The following is a 19,620-nucleotide window of genomic DNA, read 5'->3' on the forward strand; positions in this document are numbered from 1 at the left end:
TGGAGGAAATCATTTCCCACTGTGGGAGGAAGGCCCCCAATCTTCCTCCCACCGTGACCCTGTCACTGAGATTTTTTGGGCTGTTCAGGAGGGCGAAAAATTGCTCCCCCGGGGCCCTTGCTTTTGAGTCCCCAACTTTTCTTCTGCTGAACAGTACGGGGTGGTACAACCCTTTTCTGGGGACGAGTCTTTCTTTTGGCTTGTTCCCCAAATTTCCTTTTAACAGGAAAGGCCTTTCTTTTGTCTGCTGTGTGATCTAGCACTGTTTCAAGACCTGGTCCAAACAGTAGATCTCCTGTAAAGGGGATTCCACAAAGTTTAAGTTTGGATGCATTGTCTCCAGGCCAGGTCTTCAGCCATAAGGCTCTCCTGGCAGAGTTGGTCAGGGCCAAGGACCTTGCCGACATTCTCACGGATTCCGCCGAAGCGTCCGCTATGTAGGCTATCCCTTTAAGAAGCATGGGAAAGGAGGATAGAATAGTCTCCTTTGCTGTCCCTGCTTCAATGTGTGAGCTAATCTGGGTGAGCCAATACTCCATGTTGCGGGCCACCACCGTGGTTGCCATGGCTGGCTTAAGATTTCCCTGTGATGAATCCCAGGCCTTCTTAAGAAGGTAATCCATCCTTCGATCCATAGGGTTAGAAAGTACCCCCATATCCTCAAAGGATAGATCAGTGTGTCTGGACACCTGGGAAAAAGCAGCGTCTAGTCTGGGAGATTTATTCCAGACGAGAGTCTCTTCCTCCGAAAAAGGAAACCTACGTCTTAATGCCCCAGAAAAGAAAGGTTTCCTTTCGGGATCCCGCCATTCCTTCTTGATGGTATCGATCAAGACGTTATGCACTGGGAACACCCGCTTCTTTTGTTCCCCCATGCCCTTGTACATCCGATCATGGAGTGACAATGTCTTAGTTTCTTCTTGAATGCCTAAAGTGGTATGAATCGCTCCCAAGAGCTCATCCACATCCTCCAGGGAAAGCTTATACCGCGAGATTCTGCTGGATTCCCCATCCAACACCTCGGCGTCAGACTCCCCCTGGGAGTCTGAAACGACACTGTCAATTTCCTCCTCAGCTTCCTCCCTGGGACCCTCTGGATTCTCTCCCCTTGCAGGAGGAACATCCACAGGGCTGGATGGTACACTCTGCTGCGCTGGTGTAGGAGTGCTCGGAGGCTGGGGCCACTGAAAACTGGAAAAAAAGTTTTGGAAGGACTGAAAGGTACCAGAGAGTTCCTTCATAGAAGCTACCAGATCTGCACCCTGCTCTACTGCCTGTTCCTTAAGTAAATCCTCAATACATTGTTTGCAAATAGCTTTAGACCAAGAGTCTCCCATAGACGTTCTACATGAAGGGCACTTCTTCTTAGAACCATGGGGGGACTTGCTCGTGGCTTTCTGAAAGACACAAAACACAGGAAGGAGCAGCATGAGCCTAAAAAACAGCAACACCAGCGCTACATAGAGGACCACCGGGAGTGCCCCCCCTAGGATCAACCATCACCAGGATCCCAGACACACTACCCTTCCCCCCGACCACCAAGGAGGAACACCAGTGGAGCTACTGGATACAAGTAAGGGAACACCTCCCCAGGTTTCCTCTTACCTTCGAGTGGCTGGTGCTGTTATCTCCAGGAGTTTTTGAAGCCTCTGCTTCGGACATTCTCCCGTTGAGGAAGCGTGGTACGGACGTGCCTCTAACAGCTACCTGTGCAACTGTGAAAAGAGAGGCTGCACCAGCCGAACGCTAGGTTCCCCTTCACGTGCCGCGTCCGGAACCGGAAGACGCGGACCGGAAGACGCGGATCGAACGAAGGGGTCCGCCCCCACCGGAACTGACGTCGCCCGCCTACCGGTCCGGCTTCCAGCTCCCAGCCGGCTGCATACACAGGGGGGCCCTGGACGCCTTCGTTCAGCACCCCACTGGGCGAAACGCAGGGATGAACCTCTCCAAAGACTTCCTGCTTTCCCCAAGCGAAGATTGGAGTGCGTGTAAAGGTCAGTCGAGTATTCAGCTTCCCCAGCCGACTGGACTGTTTGTTCCGTTGAAACACCCGCGGGTGAACGAACGGACGACCCCATAAACTTCCTGCTTTCCCCAAGCGGAGTTTAGGGTATATGGACAGTACGAACACTTCAGCTCCCCGCTGATAGGACTGTCCTGGACCGACCGATGAACGGTCGGATAGCCGAACGGGGCCAGGGCTCCGCTCGGATGGCTTCAGTTTCACCAACCGAATTAGCCTTAAGGTTCCTTGGTGGTGTCTCCCCGCCGGAGGAAACACCATAACTGAGGAACGAAGGGAGGAGGAGGCTTAAATTATGAAATTGAAGGCGGTGTTTCCTCAGAGGGGAGGAGCCGGTGTCTCTCTAAGGTGGCTGTCCTGAAAGACGATTGGGGAAAAAAAAAGGGGGAAAACACTGCGCTATGCTAAACCAACACAGAAAAAGATGCAGAAACAGCTGCCAACACTTCAAAACGAACAAAGTTCAACAAATATAAAACAGCAAATAGTGTAGCGCTAAATTGGATAACAAATCTGTATAAAAAGATAATATAATTGTGGAAGAGTAAAATAGGAGTATACAAAAATCGTGAATGCTGAAAACCAAAAATAGTTGGATAAGTGAAACACAGTAAAAAAGTCCACTTGAATTAACTAATGCACAAATGTTGTGGTGGATCTTCCTCACAAAGGATTCACTGATCAAGTGCAACCAGGTATATCAACTTGTCTGAAGTGATCTAGAAGGTAGGTAGAATACTCTTACCAGAGAAGATGGTAAATGCCCCTGTTGAAGACATATTTTGTCGAAACGCATCGGGCTTGCATCTGGCACCCCACATTGCTTTTATTACGTATTTTTTGTGATCACATGTCATACTTTTTGTCCATTTTTATGACTTTTTAAATAAAACCCAATGGTTACTTTCTGACCTGCACCATTTGGAGCTTTTTTTTTCTTTATTATATTTTTGTGGACCCTCTCCTACATTTGGGGCTGGAACCCCAAACGTGCCATACTCGATCCTGACAACCTGAGGAATACTCCGAGAGACATCCATCATGGGCTCTTATCGTCTGAAGTCTCCCCAGCATCCGGTTTGACTACCTACAATCCATCATTTGGTTCCATGTTTGGATCTCAAGCGTTTCTGACTCAACTGTCGTAAGACTGATGAGTCCATCTTCTCTGGTAAGAGTATTCTACCTACCTTCTAGATTACTTCAGACAAGTTGATATACCTGGTTGCACTTGATCAGTGAATTCCCCGTTTCCTTTGTGAGGAAGATCCACCACAACATTTGTGCATTAGTTAATTCAAGTGGACTTTTTTACTGTGTTTCACTTATCCAACTATTTTTGGTTTTCAGCATTCACGATTTTTGTATACTCATATTTTGCTCTTCCACAATTATATTATCTTTTTATACAGATTTGTTATCCAATTTAGCGCTATACTATTTGCTGTTTTCCATAGTTACATTGGACTAGCTTGGACCAATGCAAGTATGCATGGGCCATATCTGTGGGATCCCCATGGAAATCAGTGTATTAGGCACCATTACTACCACTTGCTTCTGGGCCCTGTGTTGAGTGGGTACCCCGCTGCTTACCAAACACAGGAGTTCGGCTGCTCAGCACAGGCACCATTCAGGGAACACTTTTAATTGTACTCAATGAATGCAAAGCGCTCTGTGAATGAATGAGGTGCAGATTGTTACGTCACCACTCCCATTCAGAGAACACTTTTAATGCTACTCAATGAATGCAAAGCGCTCTGTGAATGAATGAATGAGGTGCAGATTGTTATGTCACCACTCGCATTCAGAGAACACTTTTAATGCTACTCAATGAATGCAAAGCGCTCTGTGAATGAATGAGGTGCAGATTGTTATGTCACCACTCCCATTCAGAGAACACTTTTAATGCTACTTAATGAATGCAAAGCGCTCTGTGAATGGACGTAGCGCAGATTGTTACGTCACCTCTCCACCTCACCCACTCAGAGAACACTATGCATTCAGCAACAAAACTCAATGTTTTCCTTGAATCGTACTCATGCCAAGGGGCCAACCTGGACTGTGATTGGCAGCTTCCACAGGTATGACACATACATACTTATTACCATGTACACACAACCAATACTAAACTTTAGGTGTAAACCATTCCGAACCATACCCAGCTTCTCGTGGCCTATGTTGCTGCGCCCCATAAAGTTTGCCTGGGAAAGGACACCGTAAACACTCGTCTCCCCAACAAACAATTAGCATTGCCCTTTACAAAGATGTCCGCCTCAGGCCTGGACGCAGCAAGTCATGTGAACAAATCCCCTCACTACGTCAACACTCTGCTGTCATAGAGCTAAAGCGAGGCGCCCCCGTTCTCCGTGCAATAGCCGCTCTTCAACACTAAGCAGCCGCCGCTAACCAGAAGCCAACACGAGCACCGAGCGATACGGGCGGAGCCGAACGATGCAGTGGTGTGGGTGTCATGTGACCTGCTCCGTGAGTAGGCGGGGCTTCCGTTAGAGGAAGCGACGGCTGGAAGAGGAGAGGGCGGGGCGGCCGATGTTGCTGTATGCGAAGCAGGTGATGATCTGTGGAGCGGAGTAGACCGATAGAACCTTGGAGGAAGTGGGCTCGGGAACTCACACCCTACGGGACCGGCCATGGAGTGAGGGGCCCAGCTTATTCCTGACACGGAGGAGCGTCATGGGGGCCAAGGAGTCCCGGATCGGGTTCCTCACCTATGATGAAGCCGTTAAACGAGGTGAGCGCGGGCTGGGCTGACAGCTGACAGAGGGATCAGCTGGCCAGGGGCCTGCAGAAGGGAAAGGTCAATGACTGTGTGTTAGTATGACAGGGGTCGCTTGTTCTTTTATGTCTGATCACTGTGTACCCCCCACACTATACAAACGTCATGTATGTCTGATCACTGTGTCCCCCCCACAGTATACACATGTCATGTATGTCTGATCGCTGTGTCCCCCCCACAGTATACACATGTCATGTATGTCTGATCGCTGTGTACCCCCTCACACTATACACACACGTCATGTATGTCTGATTGCTGTGTACCCCCCCCACACTATACACACACGTCATGTATGTCTGATTGCTGTGTACCCCCCCCCCCCCCCACACTATACACACACGTCATGTATGTCTGATTGCTGTGTACCCCCCCCCCCCCCCCACACTATACACACACGTCATGTATGTCTGATTGCTGTGTACCCCCCCCCCCCCACACTATACACACACGTCATGTATGTCTGATTGCTGTGTACCCCCCCCACACTATACACACACGTCATGTATGTCTGATCACTGTGTACCCCCCCCACACTATACACACACGTCATGTATGTCTGATTGCTGTGTACCCCCCCCACACTATACACACACGTCATGTATGTCTGATTGCTGTGTACCCTCCCACACTATACACACATGTCATGTATGTCTGATTGCTGTGTACCCTCCCACACTATACACACACGTCATGTATGTATGATTGCTGTGTACCCCCCCCCCCCCCACACTATACACACACGTCATGTATGTATGATTGCTGTGTACCCCCCCCCCCCCCCCCACACTATACACACACGTCATGTATGTATGATTGCTGTGTACCCCCCCCCACACTATACACACACGTCATGTATGTATGATTGCTGTGTACCCCCCCCCCACACTATACACACACGTCATGTATGTCTGATCGCTGTGTACCCCCCACCATCAGTCCACTTTTATGTGTATATACACACATCATATACAGTATGTCTGATCACGGTGCGCTGTGTACCCCCCACCATCAGTCCACTCTGTGAGTATACACACCATATAAAGTTGTGCTCATAAGTTTATGTACCCTGGCAGAATTTATGATTTCTTGGCCATTTTTAAGAGAATATGAATGATGATGCAAAAACTTTAATTTCACTCGTGGTTAGTGTTTGGCTGAATGAAGGCTTCTTAGCTGAAACAGGTCAGCGTAGCCTGTACCCGTGTACCCTTTAACGAAATAAAGGACTTTTATTCAAGAGCATCCTGGTCGCCAGCTCTTTTCTGATTCAAGTGTTTGACTGAAGCCATTTATTATGAATCAACTGTGTTTACTCTTTTTCAATCTTAAAGGGGTTCTGCACTCATAATACAACATTTGCCCATTCTGTTGCCTCTAGTTAATATATCTCATAATGCCACCTGTTTTTTTTTTTTGATTCACCTACCTTTTGTAATCTTCAGTAGTTTATTTTAAACCCCTGCGGCGATGGGCGGTCTCTTGCGGGGATCAGCGTAATTTCCTGTTGAAGCCCGCACTGTCTCCTGGGATCTCGTTCGTGTAATCCCAGGAGACATTGCGGCTAATGCACCCGACATCTCGTGAGATTTTGGGTGCTACAGCCGACATCTCGCGAGATTTCGGGTGCTGCAGCCGACATCTCGCGTGATTTCGGTAATTACAGCCGAGATCTCGCGAGATCTCGGCTGTAATTACCAAAATCACGCGAGATGTCGGCTGTAGCACCCGAAATCTCGCGAGATGTCGGGTGCATTAGCCGCAATGTCTCCTGGGATTACACGAACGAGATCCCAGGAGACAGTGCGGGCTTCAACAGGAAATTACGCTGATCCCCGCAAGAGACCGCCCATCGCCGCAGGGGTTTAAAATAAACTACTGAAGATTACAAAAGGTAGGTGAATCAAAAAAAAAAAACAGGTGGCATTATGAGATATATTAACTAGAGGCAACAGAATGGGCAAATGTTGTATTATGAGTGCAGAACCCCTTTAATGGCAACAGAAACTACCCTGATCAAAAGTTTACATACTCCAGTTCTTAATACCATGTATTGCCCCCTTTAACATCAATGACAGCTTGAAGTCTTTTGTGGTATTTGTGGATGAAGCTCTTTATCTCAGATGGTAAAGCTGCCCATTCCTCTTGGCAAAAAGCCTCTAGTTCCTGTAAATTCTTGAGCTGTCTTGTATGAACTGCACGTATGAGATCTCCCCAGAGTGGCTCCATGATATTGAGATCAGGAGACTGAGATGGCCACTCCAAAACCTTCCCTTTATTCTACTGTAGCCAATGACAGGTCGACTTGGCCTTGTGTTTTTGGATTATTGTCAAGTTCGAATGTCCAAGTACGTCCCATGCGCCGCTTCCTGGCTGATGAATGCAAATGTTCCTCCAGTATTTTTTGCTAATATTCTGCATTCATCTTGCCATCGATTTTGACCAAATTTCCTGTGCCTTTGTAGCTCACACATCCCCCAAAACACCAGTAATCCACCTCCGTGTTTCACAGTAGGAATGGTGTACCTTTTCATCATAGGCCTTGTTGACTCCTCTCCACATGTAGCATTTATTGTTGTGGCCAAAAAGCTCTTGTCTCTGTGCTGTTTGACATATTGTAATATTGCGGGATACATAGTAATGGCTTTCTTCTGGCAACTCGACTATACAGCCCATCTTTCTTCAAGTGCCTCCTTATTGTGCATCTTGAAACAGCTACACCACATGTTTTCAGAGAGTCCTGTATTTCACCCAAAGTTATTTGTGGGTTTTTCTTTGCACCCTGAACAATTTTCCTGACAGTTGTGGCTGAAATTTTAGTTTTGGTCTTCTTGACCGTGGTTTGGTTTCAACAGAACCCCTCATTTTCCACTTCTTGATTAGAGTTTGAATACTGCTGATTGGCATTCTCAGTTCCTTGGATATCTTTCTATATCTCTTTCCTGTTTTTTCAGTTCAACTACCTTTTTCCGCAGATCCTTTGACAATTCTTTTGCTCTCCCCATGACTCAGAATCCAGAAATGACAGTGCAGCACTGGATGAAAGATGCAAGGGTCTGTCAGGAGTCCAGAAACTCATTGTCCTTGTACCTTCCACACACTAATTACAAGCACACAGATCACAGGTTAGGATGGTTATCTTTAATAGCCATTCAAACCTCTGTGTCAACTTGTGTGCATGTTAGGCCAAAATCACCAGGGTATGTAAAGTTTTGATCGGGGTCATTTAAGTAGTTTCTGTTGTCATTCTGATTTTAAAAAGGGTAAGCACAGCTTATTGATAATTATAAATGGCTTCAGCCAAATGCTAATCATGAGTGAAAGAAAAGTTTTTGTGATATTCATATTCTCTGAAAAATGGCCAAGAAATCATCCTGCCCAGGGTATGTAAACGTACAAGTTGGATTGCACCGATACTAGTATCGGTTTCATGCTGATATTGAGTATTTGCACAAGTATTGATAACTGATACTTTCAGGCTCTGTTCTTTGAGCTGTCAGTGGGTCTCTCCAGTTTTAAAGAAGTTCGGTAATTGGAGCTGTCAAAAAAAAAAAAAGCAACTGGCAATGTTTATTAACAACATTGCTCAGCCCTGAAACACTAAAATAAAAGGAAACATGGTTTCTTTTTGTATATTACTGGTTTTCTTCATCAGCAGATCAAAGGGATGAACAAATATTACTTTGTTTTAACCCAGTAATAACCCTTAATTTACTCTAATCAGCCCTAATTAACTCCCTATTCTACATTTAACCTCCCTGGCGGTATTCCCGAGTCTGGCTCGGAGTGAGATTTCAGTACCAAAAGCGGTATTCCCAAGCCAGACTCTGGATCGCATTACTGAATCCATGTAGGGGTTTACTTACCTTGTCCCCTGGATCCTGCAATGTCTCCCTGCTGTGATCTGCAAGCCGCTGTGTCTCGGTCGATCTGTCACAGTGTCGGGCTCCGTTCCCTGCGAGCGTTGCGACTCACGGGGACGGAGTTCGGTGCCAAATTCAAAAAGTAAAAAATACAATATAGATACAGTATACTGTAATCTTACAGATTACAGTACTGTATCAAATAATTACACATCCCCTTTATCCCTAGTGGTTTCTCCAGTGTCCTGCATGCAGTTATATATTATAAATGCTGTTCTTTATGCCTGGAAACTGGAGATTGTCTATAGCAACCAAAAAATGTCCGTTTACATCAAAAGTGCTTTTAGACCAGCTAGAAAACAGTGATAATAAATTTAGAAACGCTTGCAGAATTGAGCGATAGTGATTCATGGGGAAATTCGTCATCAACCACTAAAAGTAATGACAGCGACAATTCTGCAACTCAGCGCATTTCAGTGTATTTGATTACATTATTGAATAATTTTTATCATTATTATATTATTTGTTATTATTTATAGTTATTTAATAAATATATATAAATATATATATATATATATATATATATATATATATATTTATAATTTGTGATTCCGTATTTCAAATTTTATCATACCCGGGATGTCTATTTATACTCTTGTTTGGACGGATTTAAGTGAATTATTTCTAAGAATTACGGGCCTACAATATAAAATGTCAAATTTCCATGAAAAATGGTACCGCTTAGAGGTCGACCAATATATTGGCCGATATTTGGCATTTTTTAATTAATCGGCATTGGCCAATTGTGCTGATAAAAAAGGCCGATTATATCTTCAGCGCGACTTGCAAATGACTTCTGCAATAGAAGTCAATACAAGTTGCCTGAGTTCTCAGTGAAGTGTCTGCCACAAAAAGAGCAAATGGATACAATGTTTACCACTTATGAATGAACTCAACTCAGTGTGTAGAGTTCTCAGCTTAACCATTTAAAGACTAAATCTTTCAGACACTTGTAAAAATCCTGTGTTTTCTGCCAGAAAATCACTTAGAACCCCCAAAAATTATATATTTCTGTCACACGGCATTTGTGCAGAGGTCTTTCAAACACATTTGTTTGGGGGAAAAAGACACTAATGATTTAAAAAAAAAAAAAAAAAACGAAAACCGTAAAGTTTTTTCATCCAAAAGTTTTGATTACCTGTTTTTGTGTATTTAATATATATAATATATATATATATATATATATATATTTATATATATATATATTTTTATAATCTAAATTATACATGCAAGTGAACTGATTGGAGGTTTTGTTTTGTTTAATAAATGTTTAAATGTAAGAAATTTGCTGTATCACTTATTACTTAAGGCTGCTTTCACACTGGAGCGGGCTGGCGTTGACGTAAAACGCTGCTTGTTTTAGCGGCGCTTTACCATCATTTTAGCAGCGTTATTCGGGCTGCTAGCAGGGCACTTAAACCAGCTAGCGGCCGAGGAAGAGGTTAAATGCGCCCACGAATCGCCACTGCCAAATCGCATTGCATGTGCTTCGGTAGTGGTGCCCATTCATTTTAATGGGCAGGAGTGGTGGAGGAGCAGTATACACTGCTCCAAACGTGCTGCTTGCGGGACTTTTTTTTTTTTTTTTTTTTTTTTTTAACATCCTGCCAGCGCATCACCTCAGTGTGAAAGCACTCAGGCTTCCACAGAGACTGCAGGGGAGCCGTTTTGCAGGCACTTTACAGGTGCTATTTTTAACCCAAAAGCGCCTGAAAAATTCCCCAGTGTGAAAGGTGTCTGTTAGATTTTATGAGATGAAGAAGGGGGGGGGGGGGAGTAAAAAAATAAATAAATCGGCCTAACATATCGGCCCCAAAAAAATCGGCATCATATATCGGCCATCGGCCACCACGATTTCTAAATATCGGCATCGGCCAGCGAAAAACCCATATTGGTCAACCTTCTAGTACCGCTTTCAGCACCTAAAATCTGAAATAGTCATACCGCTAGGGAGGTTAAAGGGGTTGTAAAAGTAAATGTTTTTTCACCTTCATGCATTCTATGCATGAAGGTTGAAAAAACATCTGACAGTGCCTGCGCCCCAGCCCCCTCGTTTTACTTGCCTCACCCCTCGAAAATCCGCGCTCGCCCCCGTCGTCCTTTCCACCGTTCAGCCTGGCCACTGATTGGCTGGAGTGGATGGATGGAAAGCAGCGCAGCCATTGGCTCGCGCTGCTGTCGATCACATCCACTGACGAGGAGTGCCGGGGGACTGGGCCTTGTGATACAGCGAGCGGCTATAGCCGCCGGCTGTATCACGGGAGTGCGCCCGCAGATGCTTCTCACCATGTGAGGGAGCTCGCATGAACGTGAGAGGCATCTGAGGGAGGGAAGCAGAGACAGCCGCCAAGGGACCCCAGAAGAGCAGGTTCGGGGCCACTCTGTGTAAAACGAGCTGCACAGTGGAGGCAAGTATAACATGTGTTTTTTTTTTTTTTTTTTTTTTTAAATGACAAACACTTTACAATCCCTTTTTAATTTATTATTTTCCTGCTTTTTATTTTTTTTTTTCTTTAGTTCATGTCTATTTTATAAACAATTACATATTTTTTCTTGTTTGCTTTGTTAGTAAATATTTTTTACACATATATATTAATATATATTTACACATTTACATGAAAAAGCGCTAAATTATAAAAAAAAAAAAAAAAAAATTAATTTGTAAATAACTTTTCAATGCTTTGTACCATTGCTGACAGTTGAAGTTAAAACAAAACAGTTGAGGGACGTATCGGCTCCCTTTCTGGGAGGCCCTACGGTTGCACCATTTCCTTCACTCGTTACCACGGCCGCGGGACTTTGAGCAGCAACTAACCCCTTTTGAGATCTTATGCTCAGGCACAGAACCATTGACCCATATTCTTTCTCAGACTCATGGTCTGTTATCCACACCGCGGGACCCGTCCCGCCTACCCTGCCTAGCTAAATGGGAAAGAGACCTTCAGTGCACTTTCTCGACCGCGCAGGCACAGCGCATTGTCACTCTAGCTCTTAAGTCCTCGTCCTGCACCAAAATTCAGGAAACTAACTTTAAGGTCCTTAACCGCTGGTACCTGACCCCCTCTCGCCTGAGTAAATGCTTCCCCGCCTCTTCGGCACGGTGCTGGCGCTGCAATGAAGAGGAGGGTACTTTGCTCCATGTTTTTTGGACTTGCTCTTGCCTAAGGGGGTTTTGGGATGAGGTCCGCCGCATTACTCAGCAATTTACGGAATATGAGGTCCCGAATGAGGCGGCTTTCTTCCTGCTTCATCACTCCCCGACTCCCGTCCGGCAATATAGGAGATCCCTGGTCTGCCACCTTCTCAATGCAGCTAAAGCGTGCATCCCTCTACATTGGAAGCCAAACTCCCCCCCAAGTGTGGCACATTGGTTGAGGAGAGTGGAGGACGTGCGGAGGCTGGAGGACGTGATTTTAACGGCACAACATAAACAAGAAGTTTTTTAAAAGACCTGGGACGCCTGGTGCCTGTTTATTTTCTCAGCCGAGGGTCAACGCCTATTGGCGTCCTGTCCTTCTTCGCCACCTTGAATGGGGGGATGGCTGGGGCCGCCGTCATGTCCATGTCTATTTCTGCCCTTTGAATTTCTTCTATGCTTTCTCTCTACCTTTCTTACCCCCACTTTCCCCCCCCCCCCCCTTCCTTTTCTCCGACCCTTCTATCTCACTCCTTTGCTTTTAGTTACTAATCCTTCTTAGTCCCGCGCTCCTTCTCTCCGGGAGCTCGGGACGCCCCCCCCCCCTCTTAGTTACAGGGGGGGGGGGCGGAGGGGTCGACTCCTGCTCCGGTGCTGTTTGACTGGGCGTAGACATGGGCTATTTCTACATATTTTCCTCCTACTTTTTGTTGCACGTACATTGGAATGTTATTTGCTATATCTCATGACCTGTTTTTTTTTTTTTTTTTGTACTGCTGCACCTGTAACATTTGCCCTGTGTGTATGTTTTACTATATGTACTGGGGAGCCTCGACCCCTCTGGAATTCAATAAAATTTTATATTTGAAAAAAAAAACAAAACAGTTGCAGTAGGTATCGGTAATTGGTATCGGCAAGTACTAAAAAATAAGTATTGGTACTTGTACTCGTAAAAGAAAAATGGTATCAGTGCATCCCTAAGCACAACTGTATGTCTGATCAATGTGTACTCCCCCCCATCATCAGTCCACTCTGTATGTATACACACAATATATGCCCCCCCCCCCCCCCCCCACCATCAGTCCACTCTGTATGTATACACACAATATATGCCCCCCCCCCCCCACCATCAGTCCACTCTGTATGTATACACACAACACAATGTATGCCCCCCCCGCCGCCTCCATCAGTCCACTGTGTGTGTGTGTGTGTGTGTGTGTGTGTGTGTGTGTGTGTGTCTAAGATTGAATGCCTTTTTTGCCTCCAATATTTACCCCTTACATTCCTAACATAGTCTTCTCTGATTCCTTAAAATAAGTGTAGCCTTACACTGACAGGTGCGTTTTTTTTTTTTTTCTTTTCTTTTATCTTCAGAAACTATTTGATTTATGATAGGGAAAAGGGCACACCTCCATTCTTTCTTCTTTTTTTTTTTTCTTTTTTGTTTAGAGTAAGGCTGGATTCACACCTATGCATTTTTTGTGCTTTTTGCATTTTGCAGATTTGCACTACAGAACGAGTTCCATAGGAAACTATGGTGAATGGACTGTAGTGCAAATCTGCAAAAAGCGCTAAAAATGCCTAGGTGTGAATCCAGCCTAAGGGACCATTTATACACATTGCTCAACACCACAATGCCTTATATCCTATTGTTTCAGTTCACATCACTGCGCTGCCATGGTGTGCACTAAAAAATAAGACGTGATGAATCTTTACACATTGCGATGCAGTACACTACTTGGCAGTGTAGCACAGTGCAGAAAGTTGAATGAAATTGCATTTTCTGACATTTCAATAAACTAAGTTTAAAAAAAAAAAAAAAAAAAAGTAAACCGTGCATTGGATTGTAACATATTGCTACAATGTATGTCAGCAGGTGCACTTTATGTAGAGCACAGCATAGGCCCGCTGGTGTAAATGGGTCCTAAGATGTTAGGTGTGGTGTGTTAAAAAAAAATTCCGCTTGCTGCACCTTTGATGTGATTTTATGAAAACGCATGTTCTATAGCAGGGGTAGGCAACCTGGGACCCTCCAGCTGTTTCAGAACTACAAGTCACATCATGCCTCTGGGAGCTTTTCAGTCTTGGTTTGTTTTTACAAATGTGATGTGATGTGTTAAAAAAAGGTGATTGAGTGCTCTTGTAAACGTGTGTGTGTGTGTGTGTGTGTGTGTGTGTGTGTGTGATATATATTATATTGAGAGACTGGGGCGGGATCTTTTTCCAACACAGACATGAACAGGTGTCCCATGCATCCCCCGTGCTGGCAGTCCAATAGGTGTGTAATGGGCCACACAGTTGCACTGATGCAGCCTCTGTGTCCCAATGTGATATCTATGTGGGTGCGTGCCCTCAAACTCAACCTAAGTGGGTTCAGGGCTGTGTACTCGCCCCAGCACAGATGTCACATTGGCACACAGCACTTGTGTCCATTCCATGAGCTGTGTGTCCCAATACTCACCTATGGACCTGCTGGCATGGGGATGCAAGGGGCATCTGTGCATTCCTGTGCCGGTAATTCACAGCTCTGCACAAAGCAGGCAACTAATCACCCCATGTTTGCCCTACTCCATGAATGACAGCCTGCACTGCCGGTCTCTGCCATAGACTCCAGTTCAACTTTGAAGCCCTATTCACAGGGCAGATTTCAGCCATATACCACTGTAACAATCAGTGTTGTGGGGGGGGGGGGTCACAGGTACTGGTGATCAACCACAGCCAACAACGGGTGAGCACCACTCCTCCCCCCTTCTGAACCATACCAAGCCACATGCCCAAAGCACCTTGTCCGCATATTGTTGGGGACAAGGACCCTTTCCCCACAACCCTGGTGTAGATCCATCGTCGGTCATGCCACCTCCGACCTGAAAAAAACCCAAAATAAAAAAAACCCTCCAGTCCCGATGAAGGTTTCCGCTATCTGACAGCTCTTTAAAGTGGTTATAACCCTAAACACTCTATGCCAGTTCCCTGCTTTGTTACCCTGTAACATGGGCTTCTGACGGAGACTGCTTACAACACTTTCAAAGCACATTGTGCAAAAATTGCCACTGTTGTTAGCGTCAGGAGACTAGAGATGGGCTCAGGTGCCACCTGCCTGATCCCGCCATAAGCTGACACTGCACACCGCTAATCACAGGCAGTGAGACACTTCCAGCTGCACAGGCTGGAAAATGTCTCGCTGCCTGTGATTGACCTTGTATATTGTCTGCCTCCTGGTGGGATCAGGCGGGTGGATTGGGACTAGGATTCTGAACATGCCTGAGCTCTTCTCTACAGGAGACCTGCCCTGAGAATGCCATGCAGCCATCTCTTTAGAGAAGGGATATGCAATTAGCTGACCTACAGCTGTTGCAGCACTACAAGTCCCATGAGGCATAGTAACACTCTGACAGCCACAAGCATGGGACTTGTAGTTTTGCAACAGCTGGAGGTCTGCTAATTGCATATCCCTGCTTTAGAGCATGAACTGCATGTAGACAGGAAGTGGTTGCAAAGAGGATGCAAGAGATTACCCACACTGAGATGCAACAATGGATAAAAATGGGTTGAAAAAAAGTTGTCTGTGTAACTGTTGCAACAGTTAGCAAACAACATGTAATTCAATCAAGATTTACATGAACTTTACATCACTGGCCTGGAACCAGCATGTAGATTAGAAAGTTAGAAATCCTGATTGTCATACTTGTTTCAGATGAGTACCCCATTAAGCTGAATTCCAGGAATGTGAAAAAATGAACCTTGCAGTGGGGCCTTCTCCAAAACAAGTGCTTGTTTTTTTGCCTAGGGTACCAGTAAATAGGGCATTTTCCTCCCTTGTCCCTTGCCTCTGCAGGCTTCTCCTTCCATGCACGTGTTCCCCTGCAGCCTGTTTTCTTCAGCACCCCGGCCTGTGGTTGCAGCTCTGACGTTATTCTATAAAATACAGGACCGAGTGTATTACATTGTTAGTGAGAACGCTGATGGCCCTCACAACTAAGACCATCGAGAAGAAATGAGCACTCAAAGTGGAACTTTAGTCAATAAGGCCCCTTTCACACTGAGCCATGGGGGGCGTCGGCGGTAAAGCGGCGCTATTTTGAGCGCTATTCATATATACACACGATGTAAAACCGTAGCGTCCGAAAAGGGGTTAAATCCACCCGCAAAACACTGCCGGTATCGCAGAGCTGCCCCATTGATTTCAATGGGGAGCAGCGATGGAGCAGCGGTGAGTTCACCACTCCAAAGAAGCTGCTGGTAGGACTTTTTGTGACGCCCTGCCAGTGCACCACTCCTGTGTGAAAGCCCCCAGGCTTTCACACTGGCGTGAGAGGAGCCGCTTTTTGCAGGTGCTATTTTTGGCCCTGTAGTGCCTGGAAAAAACGCTAACAGCGTGAAAGGGGCATTAATGATTTTCTGTTGGATCGCTTCAGGTTGGCCTCTTTTCCAGGTATAGCCACGTACAACATTAAAAATAAGTCTATACTGTTTAAAATCCAGTAAAACACTGTCTCACCATGCTCAGTTGCTCTCTGTTTTTAGACCTTTTTAGGCTTTGCAAAGTTTGTAGAGGCCGATCTGCTGACAGCCTTTTAATTAAGCCATCCTATCCTTTACTGCCAAGGAAGCTGCTTCTGTTTGATCTGCAACTGCCATGGTGCTGCAGATGTGATCAATTATGACAGCAACCATTTGATGGTTTGACAGTTTGGTTGAGGATACAATCAAATGTGACTGTTGGCAATCCCGGCATTCCAGAAATGTAACTGTTTTTTGAAACTGTTAAATCGATGGGTTTAGTTCTGCTTTATGATTTACTGCTGTTCAGGGGCTCCAGGCTTCAGCAAAATGTCAGCCTTCAGCAAGAACAAATGGGAGCAATGCTGGAGGTAATTTACAGCACACACTGATTTTGGTAGCAGAATTATTAACGTGGAATGTATATTGCTTGCTAAACGAACATTATTTTTTATCAAGTTATGTTTAAAGTTCTTCTCTTGGGTGATATTGCTTTTTACTGGTAATTATGATCAATTTGAAATAAAGAAACAATGATGTCCCCATAGCGTTTGCGCCCAATCCAATGTTTCTGCCGATTTATATAACATGTGGTGCAATCACTATTTAATTACACAGGAACTCCGTAGGCACGCATCCGTATTTCTGGGTGTGCGCATGGTGTTGGGGTTGCTCTTCATTTTTAATAATTTTATTAGCCTGTGTGTTTTTTTTTTTTTTTTCCTTTTTAATTATTTATTTATTTTTCATATAATTTGTATTGTTGGCACAAGGGGTCTTGCATGTGGCAAGAACTAAAAAAGTGATCTGGGTGGCTGTATAGCTGCCTGGATCACTTTTAAACTCTAGCTGGGAGTTGGCTGAACAAAACAGTAAGGCCCCTTTCACACTGGGGCGGTTTTCAGGTGCTACAGCGCTAAAAATAGCGCCTGAAAAAAATCCGGCTTTTCACTGGAGCAGTGCGCTAGCAGGACAGTGAAAAAAGTCCTGTTAGCCGCATCTTTGGAGCGGTGTATTCACTGCTCCTAAACCGCTCCTACCCGTTGAAATCAATGGGGCAGTGCGGCAATACCGTCAGCAAAACACTGCTGCAGCGGCGATTTGTGGGCGGTTTTAACCCTTTTTCGGCCGCTAGCGGGGGTTAAAACCGCCCCGCTAATGGCCGCATGCCGCTAAAACTACGGTGAAGTGGAGCTAAAAATAGTGCCGCTTTACGGCCGACGCCGCTCCCGCCCCAGTGTGAAAGGGGCCTAACAAGCTCATGGCTTCTCCAGCTGTGAGCTTGTTTTAAACACTTCAGACTCTGGACTTATGTAGTATGTCCAGAGAGGCAAAGTCATTAAATGGTGAATTCTAGAGTGAGACTTTAAGGCTAGGGAATTGGATGCTGGTTTACCCGCATCCAATTCGCATAGCAAGAGAATTTGACTGGATCTCTATGGAGCCGGTTTACATATCACCACAGCAGGTGTGGTGCGTTTTGCATGAAAAACGTGTGCCTTTTTGGGTCCGGTTTCAGGTCCGAATCCAATTCATTTTTGGCAGTTCACTGATGGTTTTTTGTTCAGTTTCTTTGGAAAATGGAGATTTCATCTCCCCCCCCCTTTTTTTTTTTTTTTTTTTCTGAATTTCATGGGCAGGCATATTGGCGTACAGGTACATCCAATCTTTAATGCCACCCTGCCATAGCGAGCGCGCCACCGGCAGCGTGCTGGTCGGGACCCCCGTGAGTCCGGTCGCGGTCGTCTCCCGGGGCGGCTTGAACGGAGAGATGCCGTTGTAAACAGCATCTCCCCGTTCTGCCTAGCAACAAGTGATGCTGATCTCTGCTCCATGTGATTGGAGCAGAGATCAGTGTTCACTAAATGAAAGCCCAGCCCCCAACAGTTAGTAACATGCCCCTAGGAACACCTAACCCCTACACGGCCACCCACTGGTTAACCCCTTCACTGACAGTGTCATTTACACAGGAATCGCTGCATTTGTATAGCACTGATTGCTGTATAAATGACAATGGTCCCAAAAATGTGTCAAAAATGTCTGATGTGTCCACCATAATGTTGCAGTCACAATTAGAAGAATACGTATCGGCCTAAACTGAGTGAAAAAAATGTTTTTTTATATATTTTTGGGGGATATTTATTATAACAAAAAGTAAAAAATAATGTGTTTTTTTTTTTTTTTTCAAAATTGTCGCTCTATTTTTGTTTATAGCGCAAAAAATAAAAACCACAGGGGTGATCAAATATCACCAAAAGAAAGCTCTATTTGTGGGAAAAAAAGGACGTCAATTTTGTTTGAGAGCCACGTCTCAGGACCGCGCAATTGTCAGTTAAAGCGACGCAGTGCCGAATCGCAAAAAGTGGTCTGGTCTTTGGCCAGCAAAATGGTCCGGGGCTGAAGTGGTTAAGCAATAAAGAAGATTTGAAATGTGGCATAATAGTATGTTAGATATCAGAAGAACAGTTAGATGTGTAGATCCACAATGTTTGTTAAAGTTACCTCTATTTTACAGAGATTTAGAAAATTTAAGTATCTGGAGAGTTTTTTTTTTTTGCATTCTTCTGCAGTACATTCCTATGTGAGAAAATGCAGCATGCTGTACTATTTATTTATTTATTTTTTTTTTTTTTTTATATTTTTCTTTTATAACATACATGAATTTTGTTTGCATGTTCGTTTGTACAGCGTTTGCAAACTTGTTAGACTGCATGTGGTGTAAAGGAGCCCATAGGGTCTACTCACATTTAAATGCAATGGAATGCTTTTTTTGAACTGCACGCCACCTGCATAGACAGTCCAAAATCAAGGTTATCCTATAGGTATAGTTCACAGTATTGCAGTGGAGTGAACATAAGTACAGCAAGCTGCATTTTTTTTTTTTTGTACTGCAAATGCATGGAAATGCACAAAAATGCACTGCAACGTAGTGCATTGCTCATAAAAGTCCAAATAAGGAAGAAGACAAAAGTGATCTCAAAGGAAATGCGAGCTTAGGGAAAAAACGCACCGCAGATGCTTGCAAATGCGCGTCATCACTGCGCATGCAAAAAACACACAATTTCTGGTGTGAATGAACCCTTGGGAACGTTTTTTTGTCTGCTAGGAGAGACCAAGACTTTTACACTGTTTTGCATTAATATTACACGAAGCAGTTGAGATTTCAACAAACATTTGCACACACAGTATTCACTTTTATTCAGGATTAATCTAATTTATAGTTTTTAATATAAAGCGACATATA

At 44.8% G+C, this 19,620-nt stretch overlaps 1 protein-coding gene across 2 annotated transcripts in view; it reads left to right on the forward strand.

Moving 5' to 3' along the window:
• Positions 1-4,403: 4,403 nt before the first annotated feature.
• USP32 (ubiquitin specific peptidase 32) overlaps positions 4,404-19,620 on the forward strand; it is a 306,890-nt gene continuing 291,673 nt past the window's right edge. For both annotated transcript variants that reach the window (XM_077482139.1, XM_077482141.1), the window contains exon 1: positions 4,404-4,775. In XM_077482139.1, the coding sequence (XP_077338265.1) occupies positions 4,718-4,775 (58 nt within the window). In that variant the 5' untranslated portion in view covers positions 4,404-4,717. The remainder of the gene's footprint in view (positions 4,776-19,620) is intronic.

The sequence above is a fragment of the Lithobates pipiens genome, unplaced genomic scaffold, assembly GCF_037356315.1.
Source record: "Lithobates pipiens isolate NorthernLeopardFrog02 unplaced genomic scaffold, aLitPip1_a1.2 Scaffold_16, whole genome shotgun sequence".
Classification (NCBI taxonomy): domain Eukaryota; kingdom Metazoa; phylum Chordata; class Amphibia; order Anura; family Ranidae; genus Lithobates; species Lithobates pipiens.